The sequence below is a fragment of the Phalacrocorax carbo genome, chromosome 2 (genome assembly GCF_963921805.1).
Source record: "Phalacrocorax carbo chromosome 2, bPhaCar2.1, whole genome shotgun sequence".
Taxonomy (NCBI): domain Eukaryota; kingdom Metazoa; phylum Chordata; class Aves; order Suliformes; family Phalacrocoracidae; genus Phalacrocorax; species Phalacrocorax carbo.
The window spans coordinates 164,955,639-164,980,655 of NC_087514.1; the positions used below are offsets into that span (position 1 = coordinate 164,955,639).

A 25,017-nucleotide genomic window follows, 5' to 3' on the forward strand; every position below is an offset into this window, starting at 1 on the left:
TCTGCCAATTAAACAACCACCTTTGCAGGAAATGAAAATGGTTCATGACCATACTGCTAGCACGGCTGCTGTTCTTAAAATAGATGCTTTCAGCTGAAACAAACAAGTCAGCCAAACATTGGAGAAAAGGGCAAACTGGCCCTTTTTCTATCAAGGTCCACCACACCTGCTGTCTATGCCAGAAATAAGCTTTGATGTCACGCACATATACAGAAGTAGAGCTATTCCTGTGCTGGGTGAGGTGGTCACTGACATCCATCAGGAAGAAACACTCTAGAAGAAGATAACACTGTTGTTATTTAGACTGGGTCCAGGCACCCGGTGCCGTACAGCAAGAGAGATGCTGCTGTAAATGCTTATTGTTCAAGCATGATTCAAGAGAAAGATGATCACTAGAGATTAATAGATCATAAAGGAATAAGCAATATTGTGCAGCTGTTCAACTAGGATAAAACAAGGGAGGGAGGGAAGTAGCAGGGAGAGGAAAAAGCTTTTAGTAAAAGGAGAAAAATAGTCCATGACACAGCGTGAAGTGCGCCAACACCTCACAGCTTGGGGGGCAAAGCATCCATGGTTTGGGTAGGTATTACCCATTCCCACTACCAGACATCAGTAACACCAGTACTCTATCACCCAGTAAAATGGATTTAGTGTTTAAACTTGTCTCAGCCTTGAAAGAAATTAAGTTCCTAATTTAAAAAAAAAAAAAAAAAAAACACCACAAAAACAAAAGAAAAACACCAAAACCAAAACCCACTCCTCTGCAAAGCCACGAATTGCTCACAAAAACCTTCAACTCCCTCTGGGTCTCCTGGGAATATTTCAGCCTTCTTAGTGCATGTTTAGCAGAGACAATCCCCATTCAGACAGGATCCAAATGCAAACCTGACTAGGAGTGGTCCAAGGGATCTTTTTGGTGGTCACGGTCTGGACCTGGCTCCTGGGTTGAGGACACCATGGCCTCTCTGAGGCTCAAACATCTCCTGATGGCATCTGCCCCTATGCCACATGGGGGACAACAGGGAACAAACTGTTTCTCAGAAAAGGTCCCACGTAGGTGATATGAGTAGCCTATGACCCTAGGGTAGAAGCACAGTACTGCTCTCCGTAGGAGGGTGGTGGTGGACTCCATGCAATGCCAGCTCCTTACACCTTTCCTGTCCCCTCCGTTGCTGATACACCTCACAGCAGGTTTACAGAGCAACATACACATCCTCCTTTACACGATCCTGTCTAACTCTTCTCTCAAGGAAACCACACTGATTTCTCTCTCAAGGTCTTCTCCAAGGTCACAACCACATAAACACAAATTTTCCCCAAGGACATGTGTTGAACCAGGCAAATGAGGGAAGTACAGAAATTTCCAGTAGCTTATTCTTTGCTTCCCAAAGACACCAGCTTTCCTAGCTTTGCTCACTATAAGTTGCATCATTCCCCAGTTTCTGAACTGATTTTTGCAGCCCTGTCCCCTGGGGTACCTTATTCTCTAAGCTGAACGCAATGTACCTGCTACTGTCTAACCTTTCCCCTAGGTTAATAGATACTCCAGCCCCTCAAACGGTGAATGGACTGGGGATCAAGCTGAAGTTATTCCATGGGGATAGTGAAAGGGACTTGCAAAAGCATTAACTAGATAGCATAACCGTTTCTAAATTAGTAAGTGGCCCCTGGATATATCCGCACCTGGTGGGGTACATAGGACTGGAAAAAAAATATCACTTTTCAAAGGTCTTGTCATAAAGCAGCAGCAGTTGGGGAATGATAGAACTTTTACAGGATTTGTTTTAATAGACAATATTTTGTGTCCAGAGATTTGAAATTTCGTACTCATGTTCCCAGTATAATTTCTGCTATAATTAATTGACCTAATTATGCTTTTCCCTTCTAAAAAAATAGCAGTGTATCAGAGGAAGAACCATGTTACCCATGACTGACTTAAGTCTTCCACAAACATCTCCTCCTGGTCACAACTGAACACAGATATTCAGCCAGATATGTTACTGGTTTGGGCAGCTCAGCTGTTTTTAGGATCTCCTGGCCTCTTAAGATCAGAACAGATGCTTCTTTTTTCATGAAGCAACTTTTATAATGGAGTAGATTAAGAGATTTTCACATAGCTATTCCTTATTTACCTTGCTCTGAAAGCAATCTCAAACAAAACAGTATCAGTCCAGCTTTGTGTTTTTTAAATAAATGTCCTCTAAAATCAGGCTTCTTAACCTAAAGCTGAGCACCAAATAGTAGCAGCTCAATTCCCCAGACTGTGAGAATTTAAAGAACTTCTGCTGACCTCAGTGCAAGCTCTTACACATTCTACTGAAAAGAGGCCGTTTGCTTAAATGCCAAAAAAATGGAGCATAATTTTAGACTTCAACTTTCAGAGTCTTAATTCTGGTGTAAAGCAGTGTGAGAGCTCGGTGCCATCTCAGCTGGAAGACTTGGATACAGAATACATATAGTCTAGTGATATTCTTGTATATGGCCCCTTTCCTCCTGCATCTCATACCTAAGGCTTGGATGATCATATGCGAAAAGAATTCCCTGCTTCAGTGAGCCTATTCCTCTTTTTTACCATGGTCACTCTCAGGTTACGCTGAGTTTCCATCACTGCATGAAACTATCTCAGTTCATCAACAAAGGAGGTACTTTTTACAGTGACACTAAGTGTAAGCGATGAGAATGCAGCTGGGTGTCTGGGAAGCACAACCCCAAATCCTCTCTCTCCATCAGAACAGGAAGTTTATACACCAGAGACAGATACACATTCATGCTTGCATGATTCACCTTGCACAAAACACTGTTGGCAGCTATCAGGACCACCCACTTACTTCCTATATAAACACTATTCCATCATTTTTTGTTTTTACTACTTGTCTATAGCAACAGCCAGTGCCTAAAAGCAGGTATAACTGAATCTACAACCAACTGCTGAAACACCTTGCTGGAAGGAAACTGAGTATCTCCCAGAGTCTGAAAAAACAATTCCTTGATATGCAAAAACTGAAAGAGGACGGAGTGGCAAACTGCCCCATACTGTAGTGAATCCTTCAAGACATTGTGACCACAGAAGTGCTATATTTCTTTATCTTCCATGGACCCAATTCACCCCATTTAACTGAGACAGTAAATGTGGATCTAGTTCTAAGTCAGGATCATAGCCACCCACAGTTCCTTGAATATTCAAAAAAGCACTCCAGAAGGTAATTCAGTGCTTCTAAGACTTAAAACACTCTCTGGAGGCCTTTTTTTTCTCTCTGTTGACTACAGAAGAGGCTGAAAGTGATGTGTTTGATTTAGGCTGCATGAATCCGAGCCTAATCTACCAGCTGCTACTCACTGGTAATGTCTGTTTTTTTTCCTAGAGTTACTCAGTTTGGAAAAAAAAGATAAGCAACGAACAACAGAAGCGATAACGGCTCCATATCAGGATGCTACAGCAGTGGGGGTTTGACAACTGTCAGCCAGGAAGGTGAAGCTGCCCTAGCACTGCATGAAAGTGATTTGACAAACCCTGCTCTGTATGAGACAATCTGTCATCAATTTTTTTATTTCTTTGATACCATCAGAAGACCACAATATTATAAGGCTGGAAAGACCTAGAAAAATCATCTAGCCCTTCTCTCCTGCTCTAGGACAAACTCAGCTCTTTATGTCATCCCAGACAGATATTTCACTAACCTTTTCTTAAACCCATGATGAAGGCTCTAAAACCTCTCCAGACAACCTATTCAGTCATCCAACCATTAAAAAGCTTTTTTCTTTTATAACCTGGATCTTTCTTATTGCAGTTGAAGTCCATTATTTCTTATTATTTCCACATGGAGAACAGATTGTTTCCTTCCACTTCGTAACAGCCTTTTATGTACTTGAAATCTGTTATCAAGGCTTTCCTTACCTATTGTTTATGATCTACACAGCACCAATTGGTGGCAGGGACTTTACAGACAAAATTAGATAGTCCTTAAGTGCTTAAATCCTCTCTTCATCTATCCTGTAACAATCGTGACAAAAGGATGGAGGAAAAAGGACAGAAGTACAGGGGTACAGCTGAGACACCATTAACTTACTTGAAAGGGCAGCACCTTCAGATAGAGTTGCTTTTGTAGTATTTTGAACCCTGACTGAATATAAAGAGACAGAAAGAGAGGTGGTTTGCAGAGAAGAATTAGGGCAATGGGGAGCTGAAGAGGGAATGGTTTACTAAAAGCCATACAAAGGAAAAAACAGAGTGTACCAGAGTGAGAAATCTCAGAGGAAGGAGAAGAATCAGCTAAGAAGCTTAATGGTCATCAGCATGACAGAAAGCTGGTGGGATGAGATGGAGGCAACAAGAATCAGCCAGCTGCTCTCTGTTTACTGCTCTTGCTTCCACCTCCTCTCAGTCATCTGACTGGTCGCCAAGCCCAGTTGTGTCCCCATGTCCCCATGTCAAGTGGGGGTGGCTGTGGCCGTTATGATAATGGAAGAGACCAGAATTCACCTTCAAACCCTCCCCAGGATATTTATAGGACTGGAGATCATTCAACTTACTTTCCACATTGATCTTGGCTTGGGTCTTGTCATCAGGACTCTCACAGCAGTAGAAGCCCCTGTCTGCAAAGGTGATGTCCTTAACCACCAAGGTGTGCTTTGTTCCCTCGGCTTTGATCTCTACTTTTTCACTGGGCTTCAGTATGATGCTGTTCCTCATCCACTTCACCACTGCAGGCTTGGTCAGCTCTACCTCCAAGGTCACTGTGTCCCTCTCTTCAACTGTTCTGGGCTCCAGTTTCTTCTTGAATGAGATTGAGGCCTCTGCCAAAGGAGAAATATTAGTAAGAATGTAGAGGATCCAGAAAACAAGCTTTCGGAGAGAATTAAAATAGTGGCTCGTGTATCTCCAGTCCCAATGCATTCTGGGCATTTCTGGGTATTTAATGATGAGAAAGCAGAATTTCCCTACTGCTAACATAATCAGTCAGAGGTAAGGCCACATAAAACAGCATAGGTCATAGCATCAATGAAAGCCTGTCAAAGGGACATTATCGTCTCCTACCTCGGACTCTGAGATTGGCTGTACTTTCTACACCTTCAGCATTGACAGAGATTTCAGCTGCATCTTCCAGCGTCAGGTCAGTGATGGTGAGGCTGTGGTTGGTGTCCTTCTGAGAGATCACATACTTCTTGCTGGCTTCAATCTTGACACCATTCCTGAGCCAAGTGACCACAGCATCACTGGGAGAGACGGTGCACTTGAAAACAGCCTCTTTTCCTTCCTCAGAGACCACGTTGTTGAGACTCGTAACAAATTTCACCACTCTGGGAGCTGATGGATAAGAATAGAACATTTAGGAGCATATCTTTGAGACGTGACATAAACACCTTCAAAGACCTATAAGCTTTGATGAATTTATCGGAAACATCAATTTTTATTACTTACAGTAAGTGGTCACAATAATGGGTTATTATGTTTCCCATATCTGAATGTTTTGTGTAGAATGATGGTAGGAGAGAGGCAAACAAAGAGGGGGGAAAATTCCTATCTTAGATTTGGGATACTTAATTCCAGCCTCAGATGCAACATGAAGGTCAGTTTGCCCAGATATTAAGAGACCTGAGCTCAACAGGTCTCAAAATCGTTATATTCTCCACAAATAGAGGTTCCACTGACATTGAGAGAGGAAGTGGAGTGTTGTAATTTGCTGTCAACACAGGAGACAGCACAAACACATGAACAAACTCAGCTTTGCAGAGTTATAATGGCTGAGGACAAACCCCAGGGATCCCTCCACATTGTCACCATGCAGTTCTAGAGACATACCTTTGGGGGTGATGGTAATGCTGCTCTTGTCATCTCTGGACTCGCAGGAGTACTCTCCCTCATCCTCAGCCCGGATCCCTGTAATTGTCAGGGTTCGCTTGACCCCCTCCTCATGAATCTGGAAACGCTTGCTGGGCTTGATCTGAACACCATTCCTGCGCCACACCACCTTCCCTTTGGCATGGCTCACATCGCAGGTCAAAGAGACGCTGCCTCCAATCTCAGCATTAACGGCTTCAAGTTTTTTGGCAAACTTCACTGGGATTTCTGAGATGCAGAAGAAGGAAAAATGATGAGAAATTAAAAGATAAGAAACCTGCTCTAACAAACTTTAAAAGAAAAACAAAAACAAAACCCCAACAGATTTGGGGATCAGGGTAGAGAGAAACAAACCAGAAAGGTGGAAATTTAAGGAGAGTCCTTTGACATGGACTTTTAATATCATTACCATTTTGTAAAGCAAGAACAGTGTCTTTAAACTGACTGGGTTTGCCTGCCTTTCTTTCTAATTTCATACCCAATGAGACCATGTGGTGTTTTTACACCAGAGCCTGATTTGCCTGACTAAATGTAAAAATCCATATGGATGCACAAGCTCCGGCCACCTTTGTCTCTACTGTCACTGGAGACACAGCCAATGGAGTCAGAGAAATCCAGGGTCTGATTTCTTTCATCCTGAAGGAGACATTTCAATAGGTCGGATGTATCATGGCCTATTAGCAACCACCCCTCCGCAGTGACTCCAAAGGGAGCTGGGGGGGTGCATCTCAGCTGCAGACATCTCAGTGTGAATGTCTGAAGAGAAAGGAGCAGGCCTTTGCTCTAGGACATCGCACTTCTCATGTCCATCTGTGGACCATCCTTCTTTCAATCTATAGCCTTAGCCTTGACTAGGGAACAGAGTCCCAGGTGCACCATTCCAGGAACAGAGGAGGATACAATCTCACAAATCTCCTCACACAACATCCCTCTATATCCTCATCAGCTTTGTCATGCTGGTGAGCAGACTGGGGAAGAGCTAAAGCTCTGCCGAGCCCCAGCTACTGGGGTTAGGAGGAGGCAGAAACAACGTGATGAGAGTGGGGAGCAGACACCCATCCAGAAAAGCACCCATTGTAGGCCTCCTTGTTCCCCTGAGTGGCCAGCAAAGGACAAAAATTGGGTATTTGGAAGCAGGAGAACATTGCTGGCCCATGGTGGGTCAGCCACAGCAGCCGCAACAATTCAAGCCTTGAGGCTGGAACAGTTTTAGAGAGATTTGGACTTCACCTCCATCCTACCATGAGGGTAACGTAGCTGTTGGGTTGGGACATTACCTGTACGCTGCTCTCTGCTCACCTTTCACCTGAACTTTGAATTCCTGCTTGTCGCTCTTTGTCTGGCAAGTGTACACAGCAGTGTCTGTGCTCTCAGCCAGGTTCACCGTCAGGGTCCTGGACGCCCCCTCACTCTTGATCTCATATTTCTTGCTCGCTTTGATTTCTGTTCCATCCTTGAGCCACTTTACTGCAGCAGTTTCAGGTGTTACTGAAGTAGTCAGTGTGATGCTTTCATGTTCTTGAACAATGAGAGGCTCTTTCTGGACAACTTTATTTTCAAATTTAGCCTCTGGTTCTAGGAAAGACATTAAAACAGGAAAACTAACAACTTAAATCATGAACACCACAATTTTCTATTACTCTCTCTTCATGACTCACAATACCAGCTCATCCACAATCTGTGATAACCTAGGGAATATGGCTGAATATTTATGGCTGGTTTAATCTTTTCTTGAGTGGGAAGTAATAAAACAATCTGTCAGGAAACCCAGAGCTTCTGCTTAGAAGAGAAGGAAAGGAAAGGAAATGCAAATACACATTTTGTCTGCTGCCCACAAAAAGTTTGTTTCTTAGAAGGAAAATGGCCTGTATAACTATTTCCTCTCCCGTTTTTAGGATTTTAGATCTAATTAAGGAGAAATATTAATATGCTAAACCTGATTTTATGGCCTATTTTCTTTTCTGGTTGCTCTATTCCCTTTCTCTTGGCTGCTTCTCTGTCTTTTACAATGCTTTGCCACAAAACTGGGCAGGTTTTGGGCCCACACAGTAGCACACCAGATTTTCTTAGTCACCTTTCCCATCGCTCTATTTCTGCTCTTGAAAACTTCACACTAATACTTTCAGCTCCCCACCCCTTAAAAAGGTTGGGCAATGGGGTGAGTGAAGGAGAACCTAAGCAAAAACCCATATAACATTTCCATAGCCAAAAAAAGTTCTTCAGCCAGATTTCCCACCTCCACACTGCTAGATTAAAAAGGTCAAATTAATATGTGATGTGGTTCACCAGTGTTGCTCCAGGGAAAATGGTGGCTGCACCGTGGCCACCGGGTGGGGATTATCCAGTGTTCCTCTAAGCCACACAAGAGAGGTGCTTAGGTGAGTCCTCACCAGTTAGTTCCAACTTGAAGGTCAGCTTCTGGCCTGCAGACTCACAGATGTATTCTCCAGAATCTTTCTTTTCCAACTGCTCTATAACCAGGCGCCGGGTTTTGCCCACAGTTTCTATTTTGAATTTTCTAGAGGAAATGAGCAGTCTTCCATCCTTGTACCATTTCACTTCGGCTGCATCCTGTGCTACCTCACAGCTGAGGGTGGCACTTTCTGTCAGGACAGCTTTCAGCTCCTTCTGGACCTTTTCCTGGTTTATAAATGCAGGTTTTGGCTCTGAGTGTAGAAAAGGAAGAAAATATTGATTGAGGGATTAAAATGAGATCAATCTTACAGATTTCTGTGCACAGGTTTGGAAAACACTTAGGTTGTCACTTGCCAAAACAATTGCCTTCACTGGGCAATATCTACCCTTCTATGTGACCAAATTGTCTTGTGGAAAATAGGGAAGTAAGAGCCTAGGAATGGAAAGGGGTCTTGACATGAATCCTACGATTGTAAGCCACCATGCAAAAAATATTTAATTCAAACATTCCCAAAGAACATCTGTCCTGCATATCACCAAAAGCTCCCAAATTCCTTTTACTTAAGACCTAGGACACAAATATGGCACTATGGACTTCTGGAACAGACTCTTCATGGTCTCTTCCACTGTCACAAATGTGACTGTCAGAGGGACAAAGGAAATATGATCTCCCTGTGGTGCTCAGGTGGGTCAGGATCATGGCTGGCAAGGTAAGCAAGATTGTTGCAACATCAATATTCCCTTCAGCAACCCATGATTAGAGCAGTTTGGGCACCTTGTGAATCCTGTTCCAAAAGACCAATTGCTGGGAATCTTTCATGAAAAAAGGGACTTTTAGAACCTGGCAGAAGTAGTAAGGCACCTCAGAAGGCTGAGAACTCAAATACACAACAGCCCAAATTCAGAACAAGTGCTGAGTTTTCAACCCATCTTGAGGCGTGCCGCTACTGAAATAGCAAACGACAGAACGTATTCCTGCCTCTCATTTTTAAAAAAAAGGATTGGAAGTCTAACAGGTAGAAAATTTTTGAATAGATTTTTCCTTTTAAAAGGTTCAATGCACAAGAATCATCCTTCAGGATCCCAGGAATGGAAGAGATCTGAATGATATTTTGATTATTACTTTTATTATATTTATATCTGCAACTATTATTATATAGACAAAGAATAAGACAGGCCTTTGTGCCACGCTAAAGCCAAATATTCACATTTCTACAAATCCAGGCAATCAGGTATAGAAAATCAGGTGAACCCTAGAGGCTGCAGCAAAGCACAGACTATCGCAACTGAGCCATAGTGTAATAGTTGTTACACTTATTACTTCATTATCCTCTCCTGTAATTCAGACAAGGTGTGACTTACCTGTGACGTCAAGCCTGAAGGTGAGTTTCTGGCCAGCAGCCTCGCAGGTGTACTCCCCAGCATCTTTCTTCTCCACCTGACCCACCACCAGGCGACGCGATTTGCCCTCTGACTCCACCTTGAACTTCTTGCTCGAGGTGATCAGTTTCCCCTCCTTGTACCATTTCACATCAGTCTTCTCCTGGGCCACCTCGCAGCTCAGCGTGGTGTTTTCTGATAGTGCAGCTCTCACCTCCTTCTCCACCTTGTCCTTGTTTGTAAATACAACCTCTGGCTCTGAAAAGAAAGAAAAATTCAGTGTCTCCAAGAAATAATGTTGCACAACTCCCTTATCATGGCTTACAGGTAACAAGGGAAACCAAGCCTGGGGCTTGACACTAGACACCCAACGCTATTGGAAGAACATGCAAAATGCTTTGTGGTGGGGTTTGCGGGAGGTCGTTTAAAGCTTTTTGTTGCTTTGTCACAGTTCACACATAGACTAGTATATTGATGGCAGTAAGCTAGAAGATTGTCTGGATAGTCCATAAGAGCACTAAATGGCAGAGTCCACACAAGGTACAATAAATTTTGATTGAAACCCAGTGCAAAGTAACAAATTTTTAGAGGCAGGAGCTGTCCTGTGCTGTGTCACAGCCCCATATCATTGATTTCTTTGGTTCTTAATAGCTGTTTCTGCTGCTGCTTAGGTCATTTTGTTAAGCGACAAGGGTGCTAGACCAGAACTGGCATGTTCAAGACTGTATTATTACTTCTCATGTGACCTTAAGAAAAGGTCAGCTCATCTTACATCCTTACATCCAAATGTTGCAGTTCTCTTGTTCACCAGAAGACACATTAGTCAGCCCACTTGCAAGAGGATCAGGAGGTAGGGGGTGAGTAGGAAAGCCAAATCCATTCTAACACTCTACAGCCACAGCAGGGGATGCATCTGCAATGAGTCTCCATGACACCTTCCTTCCCTAGCTGCCATTTGCCTGACACCTTAGACACCTTAACATATATCAGGCCTTACTGCCATGAGCCCCCCTCAGGCTGAAACGGGCCCTTCCAAGAGAAAGAAAAAGAGTGCAGGCGTTGGGCAGGCTCCCTGCCCCTCTCCACCATGACCCTGCTCTGAAATGCACTGACAGTCAGCTGTGCTGCACAGCTGGTCTGGGGGCACCAACGTGTTGGGATGGAGAGGTGCAAGCAGGACTTTCCTTCTCACGGCCCTGTTCCTACACGGATGGGTAGCTCCCAAAGCTTTTTAAGGATGCAGCTCCCTGTCTTACAGATTATATAAAGTTTTACATGGAAGATATATAACAATATTACTTTTTCTAAATATTCTAGAAACTGAAAGGTTGGGCCAAGGCATCTTCTCCCACCTGTGACATCAAGCCTGAAGGTGAGTTTCTGGCCAGCAGCCTCGCAGGTGTACTCCCCAGCATCTTTCTTCTCCACCTGACCCACCACCAGGCAACGCGATTTGCCCTCTGACTCCACCTTGAACTTCTTGCTCGAGGTGATCAGTTTCCCCTCCTTGTACCATTTCACATCGGTCTTCTCCTGGGCCACCTCGCAGCTCAGCGTGGCATTTTCTGATAGTGCAGCTTTCACCTCTTTCTTTACCTTCTCCTTGTTGATGAAAGCATCTTCTGCCTCTGGATTAAGGTTACAGGGACATTTTTAGAAAATTAATCTTTCACATACATCCCCATTCCCAAATACACATATCATGCCTTGGATTGTGGTGCTGAAACAGATTTCATATTTACATTCCCTGCCAACACCACCAACTGAAAAGTTAATATTTGAATTAAATAAATGCCTCTGAAGGACTCTTTTATTGGTGTTCCAAGACAACTTAGATGCCCCCATATTTCCACTGCATTTCCAGCACTATAATCCTCCAAAACCTGCAGAAGTTCACATAACCCAATGACCAGCAGTGCACCAACATATGCGGTTTGTAAGAAGTCTCCTTGCTGCAAGAGGACAAGCGTTCAATTGTCCAAACAACCAAAGAGCTGCCATTTGCTTTGTCAGAAAAAGCCAAGCTAGACTTGGAAAGCAAATTTTGTGAGCCTTTTCTGCATCTATATCTTTATTTCCCAAATGTTCTAAAGATGTGTCATCCCAGAACTATGTTTCTCTAATGACGGAAAATTAGACAGCTCTCATGGTATTTGCTTTACACTGCACCATGCCAGAACAAAAAGCAAACTAATATATGAACTCCTTATTTTGCTTTAAAGTCATCAAGATCCAACTGAGGGATGTCAAGTTTAAATCCTGTTCGTGTTAATATCATGGTAAAGAGACCTGGTTTCCTCAGCTACAGCTTCTGAGACCAGTTCTGGTATTTTCTTTTAGTAGGCAGAAGCCATAATAAAAAGGTTTCCTCCATAATAAAGAGACTTTTATTTAAGGAAAGAGCATTCACAAGCAAAAGCTTCTGCCCAGCTTTTTCTCCTGCAATTATTTAATTCTTATTTTGCTATCAGTGCATCTCTACCAGATTACCAGGGAAAGTCTCAATGATCATCAGCCTGTCCTGGGCTTGGGCTATGGAAATCCACTGGATTCTTAGTTTCCAAAGAAGGGAGATAGATCTAATAGTTTGAACACAACTGCATGAGTAAAACACCAGAATTTAAATATTGGCTCCATCACTGCCTGCTGAGATGAAATATATAAAGCCATGTAACTTTTCTCTCCTTCAATTTTTTTCAGAATATAAAACAGAAATACAGCAAATTCACTCACCTGTGACAACAATCTTGAAGGTGAGTTTCTGGCCAGCAGCCTCGCAGGTGTACTCCCCAGCATCTTTCTTCTCCACCTGACCCACCACCAGGCGACGCGATTTGCCCTCCGACTCCACCTTGAACTTCTTGCTCGAGGTGATCAGTTTCCCCTCCTTGTACCATTTCACATCGGTCTTCTCCTGGGCCACCTCGCAGCTCAGCGTTGTGTTCTCCTTCAGCACTGCCTTCACCTCCTTTTGCACTTTGTCTTTGTTTTCAAACGCATCATCTGCAAGATTGAAAAGAAGCACAAATCTAGAAAAAAATCCCAGGAAAATGAAAGCTTTGCATCCAAGATCATATGGTACTGGGTTTTCAGTGGGACACCACCTGGTAGATAACGTAAATAAAACAGCTGTAAACTTTAAAAGGTTAGCAGAGTCAGAATTAGGCAAATGCTTGAGGAAGCACTGGCAGGAACAGCTTGCTTCCAGACCGCACAGTTTCTGGCTGCTGCTCATTTGGGCAGCAAGAAGAACTGCCATGCCTGATCTTTAGGCCCACATCAGCTTTCCTGCACACACTCTGTAGGATTACTCTCTGCAGGCTAAGCAGGATGGGCTCTCTTGGGGTAGCAGGGCAAGTTCTGTTCACTCGTAGAAAAGGCCGGGCGGCATATCCCCAGTAAACAGGATGCACTCCCCGCAGGGTCCTTCATTTGCCAGCGCTGTCCCCATATTTGGGTCCAAGTAATTTTCAGAAAAAAACCAATAAGGGTTATGAAATAGATGCATAACAACTGGAATACCTTCATAAATACTTATATGGAATTGTGTCCTTATGGAACATCATCACTTCCCAAATATATTCTACAGAACAAGTGCTACTAATAGCACAAAATCAGTCATAAAATAATTTAGGTTAGGAGTGATCTCTGGAGGTCATCCAGTCTGACTTCCCCCTTCACAGCAGATAAAATTACAGTGAGTTACTCAGGGCCATGTCCCACTGAGTTCTGAATATCTCCACCGATGGAGATCCCACAACCTCAAGGCTCCTATTCCAGAGCTTGGCCACCCTCATGGTGCAAGTTTTTCCTAATATCTTTTCAGAACTCCCCATGTTCCAACTTGTATACTTTGCCTCTCCTCCTATCACCATGCATCTTTGAGAAGAATGTGGAGCTGTGGACTCTATATCCTTCTATTAAATGGTTGCAGGCTGCAATAAAAGCTCCCTTTGCCTTCTCTTTCCTAGACTGAACAAATCCAGTTGTCCCAGTCTCTCCTCGTATGACGTGTGCTCCAGCCCCCTAATCATCTTGACTGCCTCCACTGGAGCTGTGCCAGTAGCATCTTGGATTTCCAGATGGAATAGCTGTCAGATTTTCCAATCAAGCAGACATTGAATTAAGAACAGTAATTTGATTTTAGGCTTGGTTTTGGTAAATTCCAAGGGTTTAATTTTAGAAGCTGGGCATAGGAAATAACCTCGGATGTAGGGATGATAAGATGATCTAGTCTACAGTAAATCGAGGAATTAACAAGAATATGTCTGAAACACTTATTTGGAACTACAAACTTGTATGAGTTATGAGAACTATTTCATGAAGAGTAGATGAACAATTTGTTCAAGACTCAGTGTGGGACCTGGTATTTTCACACTACAGTGGCTCAGAATCCATACCTTACCTATCAGAAGTACAGAAAGGAAAAGATCAGGAAGGTCATCTAAAAATATATATAACTACCCTTTAAAAATCCTTTAAAGGAGGAAATAAGGAAATGGAAACAAATAAGGAATGGAAAAAAAGAAAGCTCAGCTGAAAAGCTGTGTCTCTGGGGTCAGGAACTGTAGTAATAAAGCAAGATCTTCCAAAAGTCAGGCTGGATCCAAGCTCATGAAAGAGGTTAAGACACGTAGCAAGGGCTCCTCTAGCAACAGAAATATATAGAGACAAGGGAAGAAGTGGGGCCATGATGCAAAGAGGGTGGGTTTCATGTTTCAGAGCTCTTTGTATCACACTTCTGAAGAAAACAAGACAATGCTCCTAGAAGGTGTTCTCTTACAGGCTTATTTGTTCATTTTGGCTCTCACCCTCACTCTAGGTAGATGTTTTGTCCTTCAGTACAAAGCAATGGAGGTTACACAAGGAGGCTAACTGAGCGAGGGACTCCTAAGCTCACCTGTTATGTTCCATCCTAGGCAACTCTCCAGTGAGAAATTTCAGTGGTTTGAATTTCCCTCAGGAGAATGTTACTTCTTACACAAAGTCTAGCTGGCACTCCTGCTCAGTTTTATCTTTAACCAACAGCAAGGTATAAAAAAAGGTGGTCTAGGGTTAAAACACAGAGGGTCATAAGATCAGTTTTCCAAGTCTGGTGCTGTAGCGTACTTCCTCGGCGGTCTTGAACAAGAACCCAAAAGAGTCCCACTATTTCTGCCTTTAAAGTGGCCGGTAAATCTTTCAGTGGTAAGAGGGAGCCTATTCTCTGCTCTCTCTTCTTGTATTTACCCATTTGTAAAATCTGAGTAACGGTCTCTCTTTGGCAGCAAGGGGCTTGGGCAACATTCATCTACATCCTGAAGACAAAATGCCTGTCTGCCTTTCTGTGACACCCAAGTACCTCAAAGCCTGTAATATGAAAAACACTTCCATGAGGTAGGACACTCTTCCTATCCCTATTTATAGAGAGGGTGTGAGACGCAGAGAAAGTTGGTGATAGTGAGGTTCCCCCTATATCAGCCTGCAGAGGCTGGTGCCATTTCCCAAAAAAGTGAAACCCCAGTGTCCAAGCTGTGGGATTTTCTCTCATGAATATGACTGTTTCTCAAAAGCCCTAAAAGCAGGCAAAATTTTGGGTTTTCATACAAAAGCCTCATGCAACCCTCCATCTGAAGGTGCCAGAGCAGGGGCACAGGCTGCCCAGAGAGGCTGTGGGGTCCCTTCCCTGGAGACATTCACCCCCCGCCTGGACGCGGCCCTATGCCCCTGCTCTGGGGGTGCCTGCTCCAGCAGGGGTGGGACGGGGTGAGCTCCAGGGGTCCCTTCCAACCCCTGCCATGCTCTGATTCTGTGGTTATTGCTGTCAACAGTTTTCTGCACTCAGAGACAGACCTTTGGGCTAACTTGCAAGCACGAACAACTGCTGAGAACACTTCAGTGCCTTGTTGCAGCCAGCAGAGGATAAAGATCTCCTGGTCCCAGATGAGAAGATCCTTCCACAGGAAGCTAAGAAGAGCTCTTTTTTCAAACAGTGTGATAAGACCCTTTGTTAATTTCTGCCTTTCACAGTTTCATTTATAATCTGCTGCAATTTTTCCAACAGCTTTTGCTATCAAAGGCATTCATGGTTTGAAATAAAATAAAAATCTCAGTTTCACCCTGGACTATTCCCTACAGCCTGCACAGAGCTATAGAAAAAAGCCACATAACTGAGCCATGGAATAAATACTGCCATAGTTTTTCTGGCACAAAGGGGAGTTGCCAAACACAAAGGAGAATGAGGCAGATTTGTCTCCAATTTCCTTGCAGGGTCACTCCCCAGCAATGTATATCACAGAATGCAGCCACAGCAGAGCAACAGAATGAAACCCAATAAGCTTGTGCTGGTTTTGGCTGGGATAAATTTTCTTCGTAGCAACTAGTATGGGACTGTGTTTTGGATTTCTGCTGAAAACAGCATTGATAATGCAGGGATGGTTTAGTTATTGCTGAGCAGCGCTTATACAGAGACAAGGCCTTTTCCACTCCTCTTGCTGCCCCGCCAGTGAGCAGGCTGGGGGTGCACAAGAAGTTGAGGGCAGACACAGCCGGGACAGCTGACCCCAACTCACCAAAGGGATATTCCAGACCATATGATGTCATGCTCAGCAATAAAATAAGGGGGAAGGTTGGCCGGGGCGACACTGCTTGGGCACTGGCTGGGCATCAGTCAGTTGGTGGTGAGAAATTGTTCTCATTTGCGTGACTTGTCTTTCTTGGGTTTTATTTCTCTCTGCTAGTTTCCTTTTCATTACATCATCATCATCATCATCATCATTACTATTATTATTTCAATTATTAAACTGTTCTTATCTCGACACACGAGCTTTCTCGCTTTTACCCTTCCAATTGTCTTCCCCCATCCTGCTGGGTTGGGGAGTGAGTGAGCAGCTGTGGGGTGCTTAGTTCCCAGCTGGGGTTAAGCCATGACAGCTTGTACCTCAGCAAGACCCACAACGGGCAGTCACGTGAATCTCAATGCTGTAATATCATGCTTTTACTCAGGCCACATTGGAGTCAGGCCGGCCACAAACCACCTCCAGCGTGGAACATACATAACCACATTCATAGCTGGGTCCAAAATAAAAAGCTCAGAGGTGTGACTGGTGCACCAGGTGGCATAAATGCACACACTTCTAAATAGACACCGTTAGACACTAGCGTTGGGTGAATCCATTGAAAGAAAGAAAGGGCAAATCTTTGCACTGAATCCAACTGCATTGTCCCACATCAGTTCCTGGGATGTGCTTTTAATTGTGTGCATCTTTAAGGTTCTCTTCTGGTCCACAATCAGAAAATAAACATCTACATGAAATTTAGATATTCTTCACTAAAGGGTTATCAACCCTTTCAAGCAAGACAGAAGCAAGGAATATCAGAAAGGAAGTACTGGGTAATATTTTCCACAAAAATAATTAGCAGCAAGGACAGAAATGGATGCATTGATGATTCACCATCATAAATAAACTACTGGATACTGGTCTGAGCTCACACTCAAAATCTTATGTGTTGTGCAATTCCTCGTGAAGTCATGTTAGCAAATTCTCTCAGCAAAGCCACGTCCTGTAGAGACGTGGCAGGAAAAAATCTATCTCAGCAGAGACAGAAACTACAGATTGTTAGAGCAGAACTGCAGACTCCTGAAGAGTAGCAATGTTGTATGCTTGTCTTGTTCTTACACCATTTTTCTTAATAACCATTCCTGGTCAGAATCAGGGAAAGAATAATAGCCTAAGGGGGCTTTTTCCCAAAGCATCCAGACACACGCCCTTAACACTGACCTTTAAGAATAACCACCTAAGTTCTGTTGCAGAGCCATATAGACTAAGGCTGGAGGTTCATCTGTGTCACTAGGAAACTTTCTTTATAACTAGAGCAAAAAAATAAGTAATCAAATAATCCCTCACCTGCGACGTCAAGCCTGAAGGTGAGTTTCTGGCCAGCAGCCTCGCAGGTGTACTCCCCAGCATCTTTCTTCTCCACCTGACCCACCACCAGGCGACGCGATTTGCCCTCCGACTCCACCTTGAACTTCTTGCTCGAGGTGATCAGTTTCCCTTCCTTGTACCATTTCACATCGATCTTCTCCTGGGCCACCTCGCAGCTCAGTGTGGTGTTTTCTGATAGTGCAGCTCTCACCTCTTTCTTCACTTTGTCTTTGTTCATAAATGCATCCTCTGCTTCTGTGGGGCAGGAGAAGAAATTTTAAAATCTCATGTATGTTCATGCTGTCCAAAATGTTCACAGCCAAATGCAAAATCCTGCTTACAAGGCCTTCCCACAGCTCTGTCATTTTTGAATGGTCCCACTCACAGCTAAGATACACTCAAACAAGACATGACCCTCTGCACAGCCCAAAGCAACACATCAGCCTGAGGACACCACATTAGCCATTTCTGAGCAAAACTACCCCCAATACCTCAGGAGGTAAGGTTCTCCACATCTCCACCGATCCACAAGAAATCTGACCTTTTGTTCCATAATGTAACGCACATATAAGAACCCAATCTCACCTGCTGCTGGGACTCCAGTGCAAGCCTTGCCCACCCTAGGTACTTCTTGAACATGATTCCAGATCCATTTTCCTACACCTGAGAGCTGACCCTAACTTTATCCCTATCAATTACAAAAGCATATATAGATCCTTTACTTTTCTTTACTCTGAAATTAGAACACAAGAGGGACTGCTGAGTGGGATTCATCACACAGATGAAGATATCTAGCAATAGGCATCTGTCTGACAGCAGATTGACACAAGCTGGTTTCCTGATCAACCTCACTATACAATGAACATCTGGTGATGAGACTCATTTTACTCTACTGTAAAGGGAACTCATGGATCTTTCTGTGATGAGAACCAACGTCGTCTCCCACCTGTGACATCAAGCTTGAAGGTGAGTTTCTGGCCAGCAGCCTCGCAGGTGTACTCCCCAGCATCTTTCTTCTCCACCTGACCCACCACCAGGCGACGTGATTTGCCCTCCGACTCCACCTTGAACTTCTTGCTCGAGGTGATCAGTTTCCCCTCCTTGTACCATTTCACATCAGTCTTCTCCTGGGCCACCTCGCAGCTCAGCGTGACATTTTCTGATAGTGCAGCTTTCACCTCTTTCTTCACTTTGTCTTTGTTCATAAATGCATCTTCTGCTTCTGTAGAGTGGGAGAAGGAATTTAAATATCATATGTATGTTCACGATCTCTAAAAGTGTCCAAACCCAAATGAAAAATCCTACTCATGACAACTTCCACAGCTCTGTCATTTTTGAATGGACCCACTCACAGCTAAGATACACTCAGACAAGACCCTCTGCACAGCCCAAAGCAACACATCAGTCATTTCTGAGCAAAATGATCCAGTGTCTCAGGAGTTCAGCTTCTTCTCATCTCCGTGGATCCACAGGAAAGCTAATGTTTTGCTCCTTAATGTAATGTACAAACAGGCACCCAATCACATCTGCTTCTGGGACTCCAGTGTGAGCCTTGCTCATTCCAGGTACTTGTTGAGCAGACCTATTTTCCTACCTACACCTGCGGGAGCTGACCCTACCTTTATCCCTATCAATCACAACAGCATATGTAAACTTTGATTTTTCTTTACTCTGACATCAGAAGACAAGGACAGATGAGAGGGATTCATCTCACAGATGAGGACACCTAGCAATAGGCACCTGTGTAACAGTGGATGCACACAGGCTCGTTGCCTGATCAACCTCATCACACAACGAACATCTAGGCCGCACAAACTGTGGGGCCCAGACAGTGACTCATTTTGCTCTACTGTAAAGGGAACTCATGGATCTTTCTGTGATGAGAACCAACGCTGTCTCCCACCTGTGACATCAAGCTTGAAGGTGAGTTTCTGGCCAGCAGCCTCGCAGGTGTACTCCCCAGCATCTTTCTTCTCCACCTGACCCACCACCAGGCGACGCGATTTGCCCTCCGACTCCACCTTGAACTTCTTGCTCGAGGTGATCAGTTTCCCCTCCTTGTACCATTTCACATCGGTCTTCTCCTGGGCCACCTCACAGCTCAGCGTGGCGTTTTCTGATAGTGCAGCTTTCACCTCCTTCTTCACTTTGTCCTTGTTCATAAATGCATCCTCTGCCTCTGAAATAGGGAAAGGTTAGGGAAAAAATATGTAAGATATAAATAGCTTGTGACAAGAAGATATTACATGTATTTTGTGTAGGTGCTCTACAGGGTCATTTCTTGCAAGTAACATTGCTTTGCAGTTCTTTTTGTCAAATAGAACAGCGCACCTTCAAAACATATTCTGTAAAATTATCATACTGCTCTGACTAGTCTGCTCAAAGAGCACGACCTCCTCGTTTGCAAATTTCTTATAATGAAAACAAAAATAAATTTCTCCCGTTGTGTCTTTATGATATTTCTACACCCCACATTTGGAACTAGCCAAATACAGCACAATTATGAGTTGCCACCTTCACTATCACAGTATTTACAGGAATTTACCAGCATCTCAGTGTTTTAGATTAAGACTGGGTGCTGTTCAGAAAATGTCTTGTAACCCAAATCCCAAGAAATTACAAAGTTACAGTTGTTAATATGAAAAAGTACTTGGCCTACATTATGCATAAAATTGGCCTATAAAACTTGAAGTATACTTTTCTTTCCTTGGAAATCTTTTTCATAAAACTGGCTGTAACGAATCTTCTCTTAATACTTAACACAAGCCACAAGATGAAGTGTTTAATATCATTTTATTCCACAGTACCACTAAGAATTTCCATCTCAACAAGTGGAGTTGGCATCAAAAGGATATCATGTGCAATTACTAGTTAGGTATATCACAGAAATATGTATTTAAATGATTCAGTCTTGCTAAGTAGGACTGACCGATAAATTGCATCTTTTACCAATTACTTTAATGATTGTTTTACCCGATTCTCCTTTTACCAACAACTGGTGTGGTCACTTTTAGCTTTTATATTAGCATACATTTGAGATGTGAGAGGACAAATAGATCCTAAATAAATGGGCTGCCACATTTTTTTCACTGATTTACCCTAAGAAATAACTGCATGAGAAGTGTAAAATATTTCTGGTATGCCTACATGATGGACACCACAAAGCAACAACCATCCAGCATTTCGCATAGGCGGCCTGTGCCTGCTTGGGTCCTGGGTATGTACTTGAGAGCTGAAGTCTGTGATTTCACTGCTACAGAAGCACAAGCTCCAAAGGGATAAATGCTGGGCTAGCAAGTGCGTGCGGTTGCTCATTACCCTTCGTTGCAGAGCAAGCATGGAAGTTAATTCATCCACCCAGCTTCAGGCATCTGGGTTTCCAGGTTAAGGTGACCTGGGAGGCTCTTGTTTCTCCTCCCTGGCAGTCATGCTGAACCCCTTCCATAACCTGTGCTGCCTTCCTCCCCCCAGTCACCCTCTGCAGCCTCCTAGTGCCATGTGTACTCCTCCTTGATGACTTTCTCCTCTGTATCCCATCTCTGTCATGTCTGTACTCTGAGTGACAGCAGCTGCCTGGGAGGGTAAGGTGTAGAGGTAAGTTCAGGTCAAGTTCCTACACTGCTGACCATGGCACTACACGCAATCCCGGGGGCCGCACCATAGGCTTGCCATCAATATTGCACAGTCTATGGAAAGAAAGAGGTCCTGCAGGGAGCAAGCCAAAGCAGGACCTCACTTATATGCTCTAAGTTTGAGGTCCTCTGTTTATATCAGCTGTAGAAGGAGTGTAAGGAGGTGTCATTGCCATTAAGGTGTTAATAACAATGCAGCGTGCATGCCCTATGCTGGGTGATTCAAAGCTCCTCAAAGGCACATGCCCGACCACTTGCAAATTAAGCAGCATTTTGTATCTAAGAGCTCAAGCACACACTATGGTTTGCATTCAAAAGTGATTGCAAAAATATAATAATTTCAAATTCTACCTGTAACTCGGACTGTGAATATGCAGAGTGCACTAAACAAATGAGTTACAAACCAGTCTGTGTCAATGGGGTTGTATTTAAAACTTCAAGTTAGCCGGGCAGTAATATTCCAGATGGGTCACTCCCTTATCCTCTGCATTCTCGCCCTTCAATATAAACCATTTTTATGGTGATAGAAAATGCAACTAAAACTTTTACTCAGCTTACAAAGTGATTTACACTAGCCAGTAGTTTGCCTTAGAAACTTATAAAGTTAAACAAGTGTTCAGTGCAGATGATGCTTCTAACCTCAGCTGAAACTGGTTAGTGAAGTTCCACTGAAACTGAGGAAAAACATTTTCAGGACATGGCGCTTTCGCCAGCTTCAAATAAGGATTTCAGCTCATACCATGAATCTTGAAATAACAAGATTTCAAAATCAGCCATTTTGGCTACACATCTAGCCCAGTCCCAAGGAATGCAGCACCTGCGTCTTTTTATATGAAGCCAAAAAGCTGTAGTTGCATCCCAATATTCAACACTGAGCGTATAACCTTCAAGCTGTCCTTAAACAGGGAAGGTTTTGTGCTACCAGCAGAGCCCTGGGGTACAGAAACCCTGAAAAGCTTTCTGAGTGCAATGGTAACAGGATAAATTAAGACCCAGAAAGCCACTGCGCTTTGGGATAATCTAGTAAGATGAAGATTTCTGCAGGAAAAGAGCCAACCACTCAGAGTACTCATAATCCCTCCTGACTTTCACACTAGATCATTTTCCAGTGAGTGCTGGACTTGCATGTCACATTACAGTTGTACACATGAGAAATACAGCAACGGTAGCTAGGCAAGCACTCTCCACTTGCGACAGAGGGGGAAAGGTGTTACATTACCCTGCGCAGCCGTGAAGTCATCTGGTTTGAAAGAGAACTGAAAACCTTTGGTTTCTGAGGCAGACAGCTAAGAATAGCCCTCAGCTAGAGAAATTCAAGTGTAAAAGTACTGAATTTCTGTGTTTTCTCACCACACCTCTGCAGTAATGTATGAACTGGTTTCAGCAGCTGAACACGAACTTGTTTTATACCAATGGCCTTTCTATCAATGTCTATGTTGCATTTTATCTGAAAGATGCCTCTCATATCAACCCTTACTTTAATCCATCCTTCACTGAAACTGAGCAAAAATATGAGCTACACAATTCATTAAAAAAAGCCAAAGTGCCCCAACTCCCACCCTGTGTACCCCACGCTGAGTGGGGACACATAGCAGCTGATGGCTTACAGTGTATGCTATGGGGAGAAGCAAAGCTTTATGCTATAGCAGCAGTTGCACGTTGCACATAGAAGGTGGAGGAAGCAGGCTGCCCCAAGACAGTGGGGGAGCAGTGAAGGCTGCAGCCTTTACAAGGGCACAGCACTCGAGCTATGCCCTGCAAGGACTTCAGGTCTCCAGCGTGGCTGTGAGCAGCAAAGTCAATAGACTCCCAACACCGTTGCTCTTCTACATAGCTGATAGAATGCTGGACATCTGCCAGCATTATGGTCCCAGTGTGTTTGGTGCCATAAGAAAGCAGAGGAAAAAATAGATTCCCTTTTCTGATCAGCTCAGAATTTGAAAAAAGAACTGTAACTTTAACAGGGACACATTTGGCTGCAAGGACAGAAGAGTGTTACGAATATGAACAAAACAAAACCAAGCCCTTTCTTATCATCCAATTCAGAAATGATCACTCAGAATATAGCTGACAAGTCCATGGCTGTATGGAGCCCGAGATAAAATTTACCGGACCTCTTGGAAAATATACTGAAACCAAAGAAATCTCTAGTGTAGTCAGAGTGAAAGAACAGGCTCAATATTAAATACTCAGACTCCAAATCACGTTGTTAAGGAGAAAAATGCAAATACAAATAAGCATTCCCGGACTCATGTCTGGTCATTACAGATGTAGTAATCACAAGGAACAGGCATCACCTTTGGATTCAGCAGATCATAGATATGTGCTGTGCAGCTGATACAAAATCTTTAGGACAGTACACTACCATTAACTCCCAAACGTTCTCAATGCAGCCACAATAATGTAAGGATCTTGCAAACGCTATAGTTTCATTATCACTTGGTAGACAAGTATTTGCACTGCTTCCCATAGCTCTACAAATCACATCTGGGTATCCAATGACAGATGAAAGAAGTGGTAGGGGAAAGAGCTGGGTGAAAGGTTGTTAAATACAAATCATAATTCAAGTATCTGTATCCATTTTTGTTCATCATCCACAAAAGTTTCATGGTGCATTGAGTTATGAGGCCGTGCTCACATATGTGTTTGCAGAGCCAGACTATGGAATAACTGAAGCAATGCTCTGCTTTGGGTGAGAAGACATGTGTAGAGAAAAGATGAAACAAAGAGGGAAGAAAACAAGTAACTTTACTGGATGATGAACACTAACAAGAGGAGGAATACCAATACTGATGATCAAACTGGAAGAGGTCCTTTAGCACAGTGCGTGCCAATGAAAACTCTTGATTCACTATCTGACCCTAAGGAGATCTACAGGGAGTTGCCAAGCTGATATCAGGATACCTACACGTAACCTGTACATCTGCCCAGCCCTACACAACCTCACTGAAATGGTAGCTCTGACCAACATCAGAAAGTACTTTAACAACATTTCTAATATGTTGACAGAAAAAACAGCAGAAAACATCCAGACATAAGGAAAAGGCAATGAAATATGTCTCCCACCTGTGACAGCAAGCTTGAAGGTGAGTTTCTGGCCAGCAGCCTCGCAGGTGTACTCCCCAGTGTCTTTCTTCTCCACCTGACCCACCACCAGGCGACGCGATTTGCCCTCCGACTCCACCTTGAACTTCTTGCTCGAGGTGATCAGTTTCCCCTCTTTGTACCATTTCACATCGGTCTTCTCCTGGGCCACCTCACAGCTCAGCATGGCGTTTTCTGATAGTGCAGCTTTCACCTCTTTCTGCACCTTGTCCTTGTTTGTAAACACAGCTTCTGGCTCTGAAGGGACAGACAGACATTAGTCAGCCCACTTGCAAGAGGATCAGGAGGTAGGGGGTGAGTAGGAAAGCCAAATCCATTCTAACACTCTACAGCCACAGCAGGGGATGCATCTGCAATGAGTCTCCATGACACCTTCCTTCCCTAGCTGCCATTTGCCTGACACCTTAGACACCTTAACATATATCAGGCCTTACTGCCATGAGCCCCCCTCAGGCTGAAACGGGCCCTTCCAAGAGAAAGAAAAAGAGTGCAGGCGTTGGGCAGGCTCCCTGCCCCTCTCCACCATGACCCTGCTCTGAAATGCACTGACAGTCAGCTGTGCTGCACAGCTGGTCTGGGGGCACCAACGTGTTGGGATGGAGAGGTGCAAGCAGGACTTTCCTTCTCACGGCCCTGTTCCTACACGGATGGGTAGCTCCCAAAGCTTTTCAAGGATGCAGCTCCCTGTCTTACAGATTATATAAAAGTTTTACATGGAAGATATATAACAATATTACTT

The 25,017-nt window shown here is 43.8% G+C and overlaps 1 protein-coding gene across 1 annotated transcript in view; it reads right to left on the bottom strand.

Moving 5' to 3' along the window:
* The window catches only part of OBSCN (obscurin, cytoskeletal calmodulin and titin-interacting RhoGEF), a 198,702-nt gene that overhangs the window by 143,974 nt on the left and 29,711 nt on the right, over positions 1-25,017 (bottom strand). Inside the window, exons 10-21 of the mRNA XM_064445166.1 lie at positions 24,240-24,515; positions 19,445-19,720; positions 18,488-18,763; positions 17,521-17,796; positions 12,368-12,637; positions 10,987-11,262; positions 9,617-9,892; positions 8,230-8,505; positions 7,139-7,414; positions 5,801-6,067; positions 5,036-5,305; positions 4,531-4,794 (exon numbers count right to left, since the gene is read on the bottom strand). Coding sequence (XP_064301236.1) covers positions 4,531-4,794; positions 5,036-5,305; positions 5,801-6,067; positions 7,139-7,414; positions 8,230-8,505; positions 9,617-9,892; positions 10,987-11,262; positions 12,368-12,637; positions 17,521-17,796; positions 18,488-18,763; positions 19,445-19,720; positions 24,240-24,515 — 3,279 coding nt within the window. The remainder of the gene's footprint in view (positions 1-4,530; positions 4,795-5,035; positions 5,306-5,800; positions 6,068-7,138; positions 7,415-8,229; positions 8,506-9,616; positions 9,893-10,986; positions 11,263-12,367; positions 12,638-17,520; positions 17,797-18,487; positions 18,764-19,444; positions 19,721-24,239; positions 24,516-25,017) is intronic.